Source organism: Haliotis rufescens, unplaced genomic scaffold, assembly GCF_023055435.1.
Source record: "Haliotis rufescens isolate VD_foot unplaced genomic scaffold, xgHalRufe1.0.p SCAF_21, whole genome shotgun sequence".
Taxonomy (NCBI): Eukaryota; Metazoa; Mollusca; class Gastropoda; order Lepetellida; family Haliotidae; genus Haliotis; species Haliotis rufescens.
The window spans coordinates 12,246,077-12,263,234 of NW_025963902.1; the positions used below are offsets into that span (position 1 = coordinate 12,246,077).

General features: G+C 41.3%; 1 protein-coding gene across 7 annotated transcripts in view; it reads right to left on the reverse strand.

Moving 5' to 3' along the window:
- Nucleotides 1–577: 577 nt before the first annotated feature.
- Nucleotides 578–17,158, reverse strand: part of LOC124117344 (cyclic nucleotide-gated channel rod photoreceptor subunit alpha-like) — a 130,575-nt gene continuing 113,994 nt past the window's right edge. For 5 of the 7 annotated variants that reach the window (XM_046479164.2, XM_046479161.2, XM_046479163.2 and 2 more), the window contains 10 exons: nucleotides 16,831–16,919; nucleotides 11,582–11,681; nucleotides 10,041–10,195; nucleotides 9,567–9,653; nucleotides 8,992–9,088; nucleotides 6,499–7,610; nucleotides 5,223–5,294; nucleotides 4,837–4,996; nucleotides 2,425–2,532; nucleotides 578–883 (listed from right to left, as the gene is read on the reverse strand). In XM_046479164.2, coding sequence (XP_046335120.1) covers nucleotides 827–883; nucleotides 2,425–2,532; nucleotides 4,837–4,996; nucleotides 5,223–5,294; nucleotides 6,499–7,610; nucleotides 8,992–9,088; nucleotides 9,567–9,653; nucleotides 10,041–10,195; nucleotides 11,582–11,681; nucleotides 16,831–16,919 — 2,037 coding nt within the window. In that variant the 3' untranslated portion in view covers nucleotides 578–826. The remainder of the gene's footprint in view (nucleotides 884–2,424; nucleotides 2,533–4,836; nucleotides 4,997–5,222; nucleotides 5,295–6,498; nucleotides 7,611–8,991; nucleotides 9,089–9,566; nucleotides 9,654–10,040; nucleotides 10,196–11,581; nucleotides 11,682–16,830; nucleotides 16,920–17,158) is intronic. The other 2 variants (XM_046479165.2, XM_046479166.2) reach the window with 2 other exon arrangements.

Below are 17,158 nucleotides of genomic sequence, written 5' to 3' on the forward strand. Positions count from 1 at the left end.
GACACTACAGGAGACAAGTTCGTTTCATGTTGTCTGAGAGCGTCCAGACTCCTCTGTCCGGCTGAAATGAGGAAATGGCGTGGGAATGATGCTGCAAGGAGACAGGGACGAGCACACGAAGCATCAAGTCTCTCCCGTATTTACTATTCCGTGTCCTAATGCTTGACAACAACACTGTTACTCTACCAGCCTTTAATATACTAGTGAAGTAAACACTCCTTTTAACGGACGTCCCTGTGTATTGTCCATTCATTCAGCCACGGTCAGTTAAAAGGAACATAAACGTACATATATAATGTATAATTATGTTTTCAGGTACTTGGTAACCTTCATTTATGCCTTGGATGATGATCAGGATGTCAGTTGTAGAGGATGTCATCACTGCTGTCTCAGTTGCAGAGCTGTTGCTGTGTTCGTTGCAGAGCTGTTTCTTTCTTGTTTGCAGAGCTGTTGCTGTCTCAGTTGCAGAGCTGTTACTTTCTTGTTTGCAGAGCTGTTGCTGTCTCAGTTGCAGAGCTGTTGCTGTGTTAGTTGCAGAGCTGTTGCTTTCTTGGTTGCAGAGCTGTTGCTGTCTCGGTTGCAGAGCTGTTGCTGTCTCAGTTGCAGAGCTGTTTCTTTCTTGTTTGCAGAGCTGTTGCTTTCTTGTTTGCAGAGCTGTTGCTTTCTTGTTTGCAGAGCTGTTGCTGTCTCAGTTGCAGAGCTGTTGCTTTCTTGTTTGCAGAGCTGTTGCTGTCTCAGTTGCAGAGCTGTTGCTTTCTTGGTTGCAGAGATGTACAACGAGGATGCCACTACGCATTCTCCATACCACAAGGCTGTATGAGTATCGTTATAACGCGGTCGTGTGTTCCCAATTGGAAGTTTCAGGGGACGTCTTAACCTGTGACTGCAAACAATAACATATGACATACATCAATACAGAATCATATTTACAATTCCCTGAAATAGGTAAGCGGTTCGCAATATTTAATGTTATGGTATTGATAGATTGTTTGATAGACCTTACCTATATGATGACGGATGACAAAGCAGACACAATTTATGGATAACAACTTCTTTCTTTTACTGTGAAGGCGGTTTTTTTTTTATAGATCCCCAGATCGTTGTCGGGGCGGTCGGGTAACCTAGTGGTTAAAGCGTTCGCTCGTCACGCCGAAGACCCGGGTTCGATTTCCGACATGGGTACAATGGGCGAAGACCATTTATGGTGTCCCCTGCTGTGATATTGCTGGAATATTGCTAAAAGCGGCGTAAAACCATACTCACTTACTCAATTATACCGTTGTCAAGTAAGGCTGGTAGTGAATATATACAGAGGTTAACAGTGACAACCATTGCATACCTGAGAGATTAACATGAGTAGGTTAATTACTGACAGCAGGAGGATAATACTGTAACAACATGATGGACAGAGAACACATGATGAGGAAGCCAATTAAACAGGCTTCAGTATACATAAGTGGGAGGAAGATACATCCCGCCCCATCAAAATGAAAGAGCAGAAAATTTTAACCATCAAATTAGACAGTAAATCAGCCACCTCGACGATATCAGCAACTGCCCCAATCACAACATCAACGTCGAAAACGTCCTCATTCTCTCCAACAACCTTCATTACTTCACTTAAAGAAAACTAACTGAAGCAGTCCAAATTCGCCACCACAAGCTTTCTATCAACAGAGATCAAGTCCATTTCATCCCATCCAGCTACTATAAACTAATTAAGTAATAAACACCCGACCTATGTATACTTAATCGTGGGAGGGGAATTAATAGATTATAGTGTTGTGACCCAAAAAAGATGTATGTTCTGACGCAGTGACCGAACAAAATATTTTATCCCTACAAACAATTCCTAGACCCTATTCCTAGGTCGATCTATTAGGGAGGTAGTGTAGCATGTTGGTTAAAGCGTTGACTCGCCTCACCGAAGACACCGGTTCGATTCCTCTTATGCATGTATATGGACCGCCTCCGTGGTCTAGTGGTAGAGCGTCCGGAAGGTTGGGGTACTATCCTCGGCCGCGTCATACCAAAAGGCGTTAACAGATGTAACTTGTTGTTACCCTGCCTGGCGATCGGCAATTAGTGGCTGAAATAGGGACTGGTCGGCTCGGAGTCAGTATACTTTGTCTGATCATGAGTGGGGTATTTATGTTAAGCTGAGTGGGCTAGCACTATAAAATTGGTATTAGTCCGGACTAGTACAAGTAGCCACACACAGGTGCATACACGTCACTATATAAGTGCAATAATATTGAACGCGACCTTCAACCCCATTTCACCTTATCTCACGTTAACGTGTAATTTGTGCCTCACGTGATTATATAGCTAAAATATTGCTAAAAGCGGCCTTAAATCCTATTTACTCTCTCATTTACAATCCCCCTTGCAGTCACCTAGCACATGTGTCCCTGGGCGGATTACCTGTAGAAGTTTGAGATTTTCCTGGAGTAGGTTGACAAGAGTTTCCTGGACAGAGGTGAGTTTGTCTAGCCGATGTAAGCTGCCTGCATACGCCTCTTCTAGCGTTGCCTAGAAACAGATACATACATAGGCATGATTAATCATCACATGTTTACAATTAAATGTTTAAATGTTGATATTGATGCTTACACAACCCACTAAAGTACAAACATACCATGGAGCTTTCCTCGACTTATCACAATGTGACAGCTGAATGTTTATAATACTTACATACAATTACGATCGGCGCGACCTTCTTTCATGATAATGTCTGCTACCCTACAATTAGGGAACAGTTAACTAATGTTCTTTAAGTATTCCACAATAATCTCTGCGACCCTACAATTAGGGAACAGTTAACTGATGTTCTATAAGTACTCCACAATATTCTCTGCCACCCTACAATTAGGGACAGGTAACTGATGTTCTATAAGTATTCCACAATAATCTCACCGACCCTACAATAAGGGAACAGTTAACTGATGTTCTACAATTATTCCACAATAATCTCACCGACCTTACAATTAGGGAACAATTAACTGATGTTCTATAAGTATTCCACAATAATCTCTGCGACCTTACACTTAGGGAACAGTTAACTGATGTTCTATAAGTATTCCACAATAATCTCAGCGACCCTACAATTAGTGAACAGTTAACTGATGTTCTATAAGTACTTCACAATATTCTCTGCCACCCTACAATTAGGGACAGGTAACTGATGTTCTACAAGTATTCCACAATAATCTCTGCGATCCTTCAATTAGGGAACAGTTAACTGATGTTCTATAAGTATTCCACAATAATCTCACCGACCTTACAATTAGGGAACAGTTAACTGATGTTCTACAAGTATTCCACAATAATCTCAGCGACCTTACAATTAGGGAACAGTTAACTGATGTTCTATAAGTATTCCACAATAATCTCTGCCACCCTACAATTAGGGAACAGTTAACTGATGTTCTATAAGTACTCCAGAATATTCTCTGCCACCCTACAATTAGGGACAGGTAACCGATGTTCTATAAGTATTCCACAATAATCTCAGCGATCCTTCAATTAGGGAACAGTTAACTGATGTTCTATAAGTATTCCACAATAATCTCTGCGACCCTACAATTAGGGAACAGTTAACTGATGTTCTACAAGTATTCCGCAATAATCTCTGCGACCCTACAATTAGGGAACAGTTAACTGATGTTCTATAAGTATTCCACAATAATCTCACCGACCTTACAATTAGGGAACAGTTAACTGATGTTCTACAAGTATTCCACAATAATCTCAGCGACCCTACAATTAGGGAACAGTTAACTGATGTTCTATAAGTATTCCACAATAATCTCAGCCACCCTACAATTAGGGAACAGTTAACTGATGTTCTATAAGTATTCCAGAATATTCTCTGCCACCCTACAATTAGGGACAGGTAACCGATGTTCTATAAGTATTCCACAATAATCTCAGCGATCCTTCAATTAGGGAACAGTTAACTGATGTTCTACAAGTATTCCACAATAATCTCTGCCACCCTACAATTAGGGAACAGTTAACTGATGTTCTACAAGTATTCCACAATAATCTCTGCGACCCTACAATTAGGGAACAGTTAACTGATGTTCTACAAGTATTCCACAATAATCTCTGCCACCCTACAATTAGGGAACAGTTAACTGATGTTCTACAAGTATTCCACAATAATCTCTGCCACCCTACAATTAGGGAACAGTTAACTGATGTTCTACAAGTATTCCACAATAATCTCTGCGACCCTACAATTAGGGAACAGTTAACTGATGTTCTACAAGTATTCCACAATAATCTCTGCCACCCTACAATTAGGGAACAGTTAACTGATGTTCTACAAGTATTCCACGATAATCTCTGGGATCCTACAATAAGGAAACAATTGAAATAAGAGATTAACATACTGTCTTTTCAATGTAGCGGATTTTACCGCGCTGAATTGAAATTGGAACCGAACACGCAGCGTGATATAATGCCACAGTCGAATATAGAAAAGCGCCAAATTCCAAGCTCTCTGTTGTCCCAAAAACTTAAAATACAATCCCTTTGAAGATTGTCTTTTCTGCACGTTAAGCATTGTACACATCCTTTGAATATTGCAGTAACCGCCACTTTGCATTTTGTAACCATTAATTGTAGAATAATATATATATGATATAATAATTAAAATATGCCCATCGAAAATGAAAATAAAAAGGACCATCCCATGAATATTAGCCTGTGATGCGGTCATCAAATCGGCTGTTTCAATCAGAGGGGGTTTATTGTGATTTGACAACCCCTGATTGAACAATCAGAATCGAGTAATTTTCAAATTCATTGGAAAATGTTTAATCTTCCTACCATTTTGGTGTCCACGACCTTGGTGAGTTCCTCAACCTGACCACCCAGGCGGTGCATGTCGGCGAACGCCGAGTACGGTGACGTCACAGACAGACTTGAGCTGTTCCTATGCAGCATTGGGTTCAATCGGGCGTCGGTTATATCCACAGAGTGGCGTTTACTGGAGACAGAAGAGGCAAAAGTGCCATCGTCCATGCATAACTTTATGTAACATGTGCATGCCAAACGTCGTTTCAATAGAATACGATATGGCCTTAAATTTACAATTATTGTGATTGAGACAAGGCCTTATCTTATTTACCGGTAGGTTGAAAAAGGCGTTGCCACTAACTAACAACGTAATATTAGTTGATCAGTTTTCAAGGCTTAAACACAATAAAACATACAGGCAATTTCTTCTTCCTCCATTTTCTGATAAATGAGCTGATGCAACATCATCAAAACAGGAGCTGTCTTTCCTGTGAATAAAAGCAGTACACAACTTTATTGAGTTGATATTTCTAATATATTGGGTTTGCATAATGTCCATAATCGGTTGAAAACCATCATAAAAAAATCACTTTTAATTATTTAGGATAAGACGAGGACGTGTTAGTTTAAACAAGAGTCCATGTTTTCCACTGAGTTTTGGTTTTATCTTTTTGTTATTGATGTAAGTAAAAAAGAAATAAATGTTAGAAATGACCCTGTGAAAGCAGAGCAAAACAAAATGTCAAAATGTTCTAAATGCGACACCAGTGAAGATGTTATGCCAATCCGCACGACTCTATTCCTGATATTTTTGGATAAGTGATCAATTTCTCACACCAGATATTCAACTTTATCTGGGTCGCGTTCCAGAAAGCTTTCTTACTGATTCATGCTGAAGAAAAGAGCCAAACTATTGTATTGGAACCCAAATACCTTTTTCCAGGTCATCCAGTTCAAAATACGATAAGTCGTTAAAAATCGGGCCAAATTTAAATCTCCTCACCTCCAAAATGGTAGGTCAGTATTAATGGGCGTTACGATCGTCATATCGCTATGCCCGCTTTCTAGAATGAGGTCCTGGTTGTTAAGAGAGAGAGAGAACTATGTCTTCACTGGCATCAGCGATAGAGGGCAATCTCAGTAAAATATGTTCTTTATTCCGATACGATACCTCACTCCAGAACATAGCGCGTCGGGAAAATTCTAATCAGCCAATCAGCGTAGAGGCTTTTATATTCGGTACGAGCGAGCGAAGCATTCAAACCATCATTTATGATTTCTATGTCTCGAAAACGGATGTCTCTCGAAGTTCCGAAAGTAGAAAGTACAGCGGCGCCGATATAATCTTATCATATACATCCTGACGTATTACAGCGCAGTGGTATCGACACCCAAAAGAGAGTACAATAGGACTATTTAGGTTCTGTTTGTGTTTCGATTTGACCAAATCGAAATTTCAGAATCGAGTTAGTAAAAGAACGAAGCCGAATCATTTCAGAAAGCTGACAGCTGCTCAAATTGGCTTAAGGACCCATGCTGTCTTCCTTTAGATTGCTTGGTTAAAGTTCGCTCATTGTTGAACAAGCGTGACCTGTGGAGGCGCCTTCAGGCATAAACCCAGAGGGGTATCGTATCAGAGTAAAAGAATTTGATTTTAATGAGGTTGCGAAAGAGGTTGAAGTTAGTATCTACCTTGGCGACAGTTGGCCAGAGTCACACGAAGTCTTATCTGCATCACAGGTGTAAGTGTTGATAGACTTAGCAGGAGGTGGGGTTAGTATACTGTAAGCTGGGTTAGAAGACGCCAGAGGGGGAGTAGAGATATGCGCCACGTAGTCCCTTGGCGGTGAACTCAGGCGAAGTGCAAGGCGAGAGTTATCTCTCATTATTAATTCTGAAGCAGAAGAGCTTTTGCATCTTGGTATATCAAATTTCTTGACATTATCAACAGGAGGAGGAGTGTATTGTCTTTGTCTCAGAAGGTTCGCGCTCGGAGGGGGCGTGAACTCGCGCGAATTTGATTGTTTCGCGGAAGGAGGAGGCGTGAATTCTCTAGAACTACTTTTGTTGGCTGTTGGAGATGGAGTGCAATCTCTGGAAGATGAAAGGTTGCCCGGTAAAGGTGGAGGGGTGTATTCCTTCTGACTACGGAGTGTTTTCTCATCCGATATTTCTTTGGCTTTTAATTGTTTCAGCTTCCCTGCTTGGGTCAGGTCAATAATTTGGTTGTCTTTTGTGTCGGACAATTTGTCGTCTTCACTGTCAAAGGACTCCTGGTCATCAGTCCTCACTGCCATATAACCAGGCCGTTTCTTCGACTGAAGAGTACTTTTAAACACTTGGGATAGTTTAGACATTTTCACTGACCCCTGTGCATCCTTATCAGGAGCATTATCCTGAACGGAGGACGTCGGGTCCTCACTGGTCCCTCGGTTGTCCATAGTGATCCCGTCCTCACGTTTCTGCCTCTTAACCTTCCTATGAAATAAACGCCTTAAATTACCACAAACCGTTTCAAAAAGCCCACTACTTTGAGAATATTTCACTTCTGAATCAAAAGGACCATCTTCAGAATTAAACGAAAAGCCCATATTTTTCAAACTGTTCGCTTTACTGAACCTTGGAGATGAGGGCGACTGCTCGTGGCGCCTCAGTTTCGGGGACATACTCCGGATGGTCATGAGAAGGGAGTTCTTCACCCCGTGAAGCCCTTCTGCTGTGTCCTCCCGCTGTAGCGGCTTCACCTTCTGGCGATGGGCTTCTATCTCCCGAAGACGGCGTTGTCCATAGTCTCGGATGATCGACTGAAAGAAGGAGTGAGTGAGTTAGTTGGGTTTAACGCCGCTTTTAATGTTATTCCAGTTACATCAAGGCGTGTCAGGATGATGTGGGAAAAAACCTCGAAGGTCTCAGACGTTTACGACTTTGGTGAAACTGATGCTGTCAAACCGAGAAACATGATCGGGGCGAACCTTGATTCGAACTACAATCACAGGTTTCTGGTGTTCACAAGGGACGTAACTCTGCACAACGAATTGCTGCACCTAAGACGACTGGGCAAACCGCCCCCCCCCACTGAAAGACGGGAGACGGGTAGACTGACGTTGCAAAATACCTGAATTTATTGTTCTTCGAAGTGTCAATTTTCTGACCATAAACAGATATTTTGACTGGTTACTTCAATGCCCACCTTGCTGAGAATCTGCCGTATAACATAGCCCGGCAGGACCTCTACCCTAAGTGTGGGAGGAAGTAATTCCCACAACATGGACAAGTGAGATACAATGGGGGGGGGGTGGGGGTTGGGGGGGTGGGGGGGGTGGTGTGGGGGGGTGGGGGGGGGGTGGTGTGTGTGTGTGTGTGGGGGGGGGGGGGGCAAAGAAACCCCTCAGTTGATTTTTATTGTCTGATTTTCAGTTGCAACTGTCTTACGTTAGCGACATTCTATCAAAATAATTAATTGTAATTGTATTAGTCAACACTCAAAGAATACTTCAACATGTTTTTTCTTTTATAAATATAAATTGATTTAAATTTTTTAAGGATAAAATTATTTTTTTTCGCAAAATAGACAACTGCTTATGGTTATCTTAGACATCTTGAAAATCAGTGCAATTGCTTTTTCGGCACAAATCTACAACATGTCAAACATGGCAGGGGCATGTGGTTGGTAATTCATTCCAAGCAAATTCAGTCTTCATTGAACCAATTTATTTTGTACGCACACTTACCCAGCCACAGATTACATTTTACAAAATGTTGCAGGTAGGAGTGATGGTTAAATAGACATAATGAAATTTAACAACAATTCCTTAATTTCCAATTATTACAACAACAAAAAACTCAGTATGCTTCCCGCCCCCCCTAGGCTTTGTACATAACAATATGTATTGTCAACAACCATAACAATAATGACGACGATGAGGATTATGATGATGAAGAGCATGATAACGGGCGAACGGAAACAATATTTTCGAAAATGTAAAATTCCAAAAAAACCAAAGCAAAATATTCCATATGGCTTAAGTCCAAATGATAAAATTGTTAAAACATTTTGAAGGGCTGAACTTGAAGTATTTGCAGGATCAAACCTCGTATTAATTGTGTGAAGTGAGACTCCACATGTTTCAAACCAGTGTGTGCACCACATCTTTTTCAAGGATGGCGACAGAACAATGATTTTACCTCCGCATCTGGATGATCTTTTAAGGCCCCTAGAACATCTTCCCTGGACAGCACAAACAGCTCGGAGTAGCCAACAGAGCGAACGTCAGCTGTGCGTCTAGACGGGTAGACAGGAGGAGAAACAGTGAAACAAGTGAGTGAGTGGGTTGGGTTAACGCCGCTTTGAACAGTAGTTTCTAGTTACTAGTAAATCACGGCGTGTCAGCTTCTTCAAGTGGGAAGAAAACCCGAAGTGATACAGGTCTCAGAAAACACTTGGTGAAATCATGAGCACGGATCAGGTGATGACAAACCAAGGGCGAACCGGGATTGGCGTATGTCTCGCCTAAGCACCATTTATTCACATTGAATAGACGGATGAATCTCCCGTGCAGTATCAGAGCACCTTGGTGTATGGTCTTTATTAGAAATATGTTATTTTATTCAAGTATGTATTCTAATTTTTCTTTGACCGTACGAAACATCAGGATATACTCACACGGGCTAACTATTTGTTGTGTTCTTGTGTCAACCAAGCACCTTTATGAAAATATGTAATGACAGTTTGCAGTAGCCTTACGTGGTACAAATAATACCTGTTTATGCCGCCATCAAGATTGAGAATTCCTATTTCTCCAAAGAAGTCGCCCGCTGCCATTCGTTTCAGTACTGTGCCTGTTTCACTGGAACATAATAAACCATTTGTCTCACGCTGGCCTATAAATACTAGTATATATCAAACGTCCTTTTCCTCCCCATTAGCTGTCAAGGACTTCCTCTTTAAAGAATGAACGTGTTTTCTCTCAACGTAAGAGTGAGTGAGTGAGTAAGTGAGGTTTAACGCCGCTTTGAGCATTTTCCTGCTAGAAGTAGCAGTATCAGAAACGGTCTTTACACATCGAGCATTCGGCGTGACGAGCGAACGCTTTAACCATCAAGTTACCCTAACGTTCTATCTTGAAAAAGATCATCGTGGTATATATTACATAATTGTAGTTCTGAAAAGACTTATAAACCGATATAAAAACGCAATCTGTTTACATCAAGAGAAAAGGGGATGACACTCATACCTGATGACTTCGACAACGCCATCTGCAACAATGAACATCTCTCTGGCGACCTCCCCCCTCCGGCAGATGAGGTCCCCGGGGGTGAAGATGTAGGCTCGCATTTTGAGGACAAGGTCATGAAGAAACTCGGGCTGACATTCCTGGAAGATCGTCACCTAGACAACAATCATGAACCTAGTGAGTACAGACGTGACACGTTACCTAGACAACAATCATAAACCTTGTGAGTACAGACGTGACACGTCTCCTAGACAACAATCATAAACCTAGTGAGTACAGACGTGACACTTCCTAGACAACAATCATGAACCTAGTGAGTACAGACGTGGCACGTCACCTAGACAGCAATCGTGAACCTAGTGAGAACAGACGTGACACGTCACCTAGACAACAATCATGAACCTAGTGAGTACAGACGTGACACGTCACCTAGACAACAATCATGAACCTAGTGAGTACAGACGTGAGACGTTACCTAGACAACAATCATGAACCTAGTGAGTACAGACGTGAGACGTTACCAAGACAACAATCGCGAACCTAGTGAGTACAGACGTGACACGTCACCTAGACAATAATCATGAACCTAGTGAGTACAGACGTGACACGTCACCTAGACAACAATCATCAACCTAGTGAGTACAGACGTGACACGTCACCTAGACAACAATCATCAACCTAGTGAGTACAGACGTGACACGTCACCTAGACAACAATCATCAACCTAGTGAGTACAGACGTGACACGTCACCTAGACAACAATCATGAACCTAGTGAGTACAGACGTGACACGTCACCTAGACAACAATCATCAACCTAGTGAGTACAGACGTGACACGTCACCTAGACAACAATCACGAACCTAGTGAGTACAGACGTGACACGTCACCTAGACAACAATCACGAACCTAGTGAGTACAGACGTGACACGTTACCTAGACAACAATCATGAACCTAGTGAGTACAGACGTGACACGTCACCTAGACAACAATCATGAATCTTGTGAATGCAGACGTGACACGTTACCTAGACAACAATCATGAACCTAGTGAGTACAGACGTGAGACGTTACCTAGACAACAATCATGAATCTTGTGAATACAGACGTGACACGTTACCTAGACAACAATCACGAACCTAGTGAGTACAGACGTGACACGTCACCTAGACAACAATCATGAACCTAGTGAGTACAGACGTGACACGTCAAAAAGACAACAATCATGAATCTTGTGAATACAGACGTGACACGTTACCTAGACAACAATCATGAATCTTGTGAATACAGACGTGACACGTTACCTAGACAACAATCATGAACCTAGTCAATACAAACGTGATACGTCACCTTGACAACACTAATGAACAAAGGGAAATACAGATGTGACACGTCAGTTGACAACAGTTTTGTTCATTAATTTATTTTATCATGCGTGCGCGTTATTAATTTACCGTTTATGTTCAGTAAATACAAGACATGTTTCAGATAAGCTTTTCAAACTTTTTTCCTGATTTTTACCCAGACGTCTAGATTACCCACCTTTTTCAGCGTTTCAAGATTGACATGTATGGCGAGTTCTGTTTTTAGCTTGTCTGGAAGAAGACCAAGAGAGTTGATGTCGCAGCCGTTAAGGCGACCCCTGCAACAGGAAGAGGAAGTAACAACATGCATCCTCACATCCTCTCGTGGGAATTATTTAATGATATTTGACATACCTTGTTTCTAGTATGCCCCTTGGTATTTGGCTCGGTGATGCAGTGTTTATATCTTCACTACTTTTCACCTTCTACCGAGATATTTACATCAACTTCGATTTCTAAGAGTTGCTTTTCAGTATTTTGGCCTCTTGGCCCAGAGTGAAATTCAATTCAACGTTCAACAATTCGCATCCTGAAATATGTAACGTCAACGCAAGAAAATAATCAGTTTCCATCATCAACAGATTCCATAGGACGTAAAAGTCAAAATAGTGATGAAAATATGATTGGATCACTGAAAATCATTGATGACACCAGGTGGGCGTGAAAAGGGTAAGCACATCTTGCTCTATCCGTAGCACACATGTCATGCATAAGGAACACACCAATGTGAGGAGAGGTGAAATGGGGTTTAACGTCGCGTCCAAGATTATTGCACTTATATAGCGACGTGAATGTACGTGTGTGTGTTTGTGTGGCTGCTTGTACAAGTCCGGACTGATGCCGATTTATAGTGCTAGCTCACTGAGATACCATGCCGCAGTTTTAACATGTTACCCCACTCAGACACAGTATACTGACTCCGAACCGACCAGTCCTTGTTTTAGCCCCTTAATGCCGAGCGCCAGACAGGGTAACAAAAAGTACCATCTTTTAACTTTTTTTGGTATGACGCGGTCGGAAATCGAACCCCGGACCTTCCGCTCTCCGGGCGGACGCAAGGAACACACCAAGAGACGTTATGATGATAATACTGTCATACTTTAACAGGTTGATTATAGACCACTGGATACTCTTAATGGAAGGAAGTATAAAATATGAATACTTTTCTAATTTGAGAAGTTAACACTGACATAACATGGGCGCAAATAAGAAACTTAGCAATCAGCAGACTTACATTTCAGGTACTTTACATGAACAATCACGAAACAATGTAAATAAAAGCCTTTGCGTGTGTTTGTGCCAAATGGTTTGGGTAGGATAGGCTCACCTTTTCGCGAACACCTGGTATCATCACCATTTGATTGCGTGAGTGAGTGAGTGAGTATGGTTTTATGCCGCTTTTAGCAATATTCCAGCAATATCACGGCGGGGGACACCAGAAATGGGCTTCACACATTGTACCCATGTCGGGAATCGAACCCGGTCTTCAGCGTGACGAGCGAACGCTTTAACCACTAGGCTACCCCACCGCCCCTTTTGATTGCGATTTATTGACACATGCTTATGATGCAGTCGGATTCGTACACTGGACTTTGTTCAAATCAAGGATTTATTATGATTCTGGAATGGGTTTTGTCGTTTTAATACATTGGCAGGTATTTAGAAGTTGGAAAAACATGAACATTACAGAGTAAACATATTGAGTTAATGTATATATACTACTCAAAAGAAGTTAAGGATCACCTGATTCTTTCATATTACTATAGTTAATCTCTCATATCATGACAGATTAACTTTACCATTATGAAAGAACCGGGTGATCCTTAACTTCTTTTGAGTAGTATACATGCTGATACGTACACACAAGGTAGGATTGATGTACAGATAACAAAAGGAAGCCAAAAGGTTTAACGAGTCAGAAGCCAACTAAGTACAGCGAAAGTGGAGTTTGGACTTTGGGTGTGATGAGCTGTCTGGGGTAACACCATAACAATAGTGAGTGAGTGAGTGAGTGAGTTGGGTTTAACGCCGTTTGTAACAGTATTCCAGTTATATCGCGGCGTGTCAGCTTAATGTGGGAGGAAAGCCCGAAGTGATGCAGGCCTCAGACGTTTACCACTATGGTGAAACCCACGAGCACGGGTATGGTGCTGACAAACCTAGAAACATAATCGGGGCGAACCTGGATTCGAACCCACAATCATAGGTTTCTGGCGTGCCCACCATAACAATAAGAAAATCGAGATTGTCCATTGTACTGATGTCCATTGAGGGTACGGATTGGCTACATAAGAGAATCCTTTTTTGTTTTCGAATTCAAATTGCATGATGAATATCTACCTGGCACTTCATGATTACCCTAATCACACACAGACAATGTCCAAGATTGAAACAATTAATGAATTACTGCGTCTAGACGGGGCACGAAAATGGGCTTCTCCTTTAATTAGTTTAATTACTTTAATTTGTTTAATTACTTTAAGTTGAGGACATGCAATCATCGGGTAACGCTCGCTTTCATCGAGTGTTTGAAGGGTGGAGACTTCTTTCGACTACAATTCACTCCGTCTACAGTCAGTTCGACCACAGTAATTTTGGTAAGGTGGGGTGATTCGACTACACTCAGTTTGTCCCATCCCTTACTTGATGATAGACAGATCCAGATTCTATAATTCCAGAGACAAAAACCTAAAGTAGAACTTGAAATAAGCCGAATAGTTTGAAATACCTACTCATGTGCCAGGGATTTATACGGACCTGCTCAGGGGCCGATATTCGACCCCAAGTCTGAGGCAAATGTCAATACAAAATCCAAATTTCGAACTAAACATTTTCCAATTCATGTTACACTGTATTAATATATAAAACTAATAACTAATGTTATGGCTTTGTAAAACTATGAACAGGTTTTAATGCTTTGATTGATTTCATTATATCAAATGCAATCTCAAATTACCTCTGAATTGAAGATGATATGAACTTTTAAAAAGTCCCAGGGGCATTCAAGTATTCAAGATAAATATATCCAACCTCTCTCTCTCTGGTGCCTAACTTTATTTTGATAGCACTGTAGACGAGAGCGGGCAACCCCATTTGATAGCACTGTAGACGAGAGCGGGCAACCCCATTTGATAGCACTGTAGACGAGAGCGGGCAACCCCATTTGATAGCACTGTAGACGAGAGCGGGCAACCCCATTTGATAGCACTGTAGACGAGAGCGGGCAACCCCATTTGATAGCACTGTAGACGAGAGCGGGCAACCCCATTTGAAGCATATTCCAACACCTGAGACACTTGCTTAAAAAAATGCTTCAGCTTTTGCATTATCATCGTTTGAAGTCTTTGATAGGCATTTAGAAGTTAAAAGAAGAGCATGAATATAGGACGTATTGGTAGCAACTTCTCTTATATTTGTCACGACGTTTCAGAGCTACTTCTTGCTCCTTCATCAGTTGAATGCTGAGTAAGTGCTCAGTTGCTATCCATACAAAATGTAATGTATTAATGTCATCGTTGTATTTCCTAACCTGATCTCATACCTTTCGTACCTCAATCATCATCAGTAATACCGCTTCTGTTGCTACTGAATTAATTCTACATCACACATTACTTCTCCAGCATTATTCGAATGAATATACACTACTACTACCTGCACAACAACCGCCACTGTTGCCTCATCTACTACAACTACCAAGAGACTGCATATCAGACTGTACATCTGCTTGTGTGTCGGACTGTATGTCTGTGTTTCTGGTTGTGTATCTGATTGAATGTCTGTGTGTCTGGTTGTGTATCTGATTGAATGTCTGTGTGTCTGATTGTGTGTCTGATTGAATGTATGTGTGTCTGGTTGTGTGTCTGATTGAATGTCTGTGTATCTGATTATGTGTCTGGTTGTGTGTCTGATTGAATGTCTGTGTGTCTGATTATGTGTCTGGTTGTGTGTCTGATTGAATGTCTGTGTGTCTGATTGTGTGTCTGGTTGTGTGTCTCATTGTTTGTCTGATTAATTGTATGTCTGAGTGTGTGTCAAATTGTATGACCGATTCCGTGTATCTGTGTCCGATTGTGTGTTTGATTCTATGACTGGTTGTATGTCTAATTATATGACCGATTCCGTGTATCTGGGTCTGATTGTTTGATTGTCTGATTGCGTGTCTGATTGTGTGCGTGATTGTATATATGTGTCTGACTGTATGTCTGATAGTGTGTCTGATTGTACATCTAATTATTTGTCTGATTGCATGTCTAACTGTATGACCGACTCTGTGTCTGTATGTCTGATTGAAAGTCTGTGTGTCTGGTTGTATGTCTGATTGTGTCTGATTGTATGTCTTACTGTATGGCCGATTCCATGTCTGTGTGTCTGATTGAATACCTGTGTGTCTGACTCTAGGTGTAATTGTATGTCCAACTGTATGACCGACTCCATGTTTGTGTGTCTGATTGAATGTCTGTGTGTCTGACTGTATGTCTAATTGTATGTCTATCTGTATGACTGATCCACGTCTGTGTGTCTGATTGTATGTCTGATTGTGTGTCTAATGGTATGTCTAGCTGTATGACCTATTCCGTGTCTGTGTGTCTGATTGTATGTCTGAATCCATGTCTGTGTTACCGATAGTGTGTCGCATATACGACTGAATGTACGCCTAAGTGTATGTCGTATGTCTAAATGAATATTTGATTGTATGTCTGACTGCACAGTAATACCTAACCACTACATTGTATGTATGTTATTCATATATCTGCTGGTATGACAACAACTACCTATGCTACTACATGTATATAAAACGAGTACAAGTGAGTGAGTAAATCTGGCTTAACGCCGCATTGAATAGCATTACGTGTCACCTTGATGTGAGAGGAAAGCCCGAAGTGATATAGGCCTCAGATATCTACAACCTCAATGACGCCCAAGAGCACGGGTATGGAGCTGACCAACCTAGAAACGTAACCGGGATTCGAACCCACCGAGGTTTCTGGCGTGCCAAAGGGACGCACCTGTGCACAGCGAAGTGCGGTGTCTTAGGCGACTGGGCTACCTGTGGGATTCACCCAAGTGGTAAACGTCAAAGACCTGCATCACTTCGGAGGACTGTCCTCCCATATTAATTTGACATAATAGTGATATATATATATATCCAGTGATATAACTGGAATATGGCCAGAGCCTCGTTAAACCCAACTCACTCGCTTCTATTAGCTTATAAAACTGAGCAATATACAACTATATGAGTGAGTGAGTAAGTGAGTATTGTTTTACGCCGCTTTTAGCAATATTTAAGCAATATCACGGCGGGGGGCACAGAAAACGGGTAAATGACATAAAAAATATTTTCAAGAATAAGATTAAGTGAAACAACTGGAATACTGTTCAAAGAGACGTTAAACCTAACTGACTCTAACAAGTAAGGGTACGCACCTGGACCACACATAGTCGTACCAGCGCTGAACGCGTTTCTGCAGGTCTGGAGGTACGTTATGAGTTTGCATATACAGTTTAGCGCCATCCTGAAAATACAGACAAAACTCAATGAAAATTATGGTAAGAGTGTGCGAATATTCATAATATAATGCAGATGTAAAACATATTTCCATATGCTCGCCTTAAAAACCGCTCAGTATTAACTTTTTAAATAACTCAGATGTAACATGCATTTCGTAACGAGAATTTTATCGGGGAAAGGAAAAATGATTAAAAATACGACGTTTAATTTACTATAAATAGACGACCCGATTTACATCGTGTG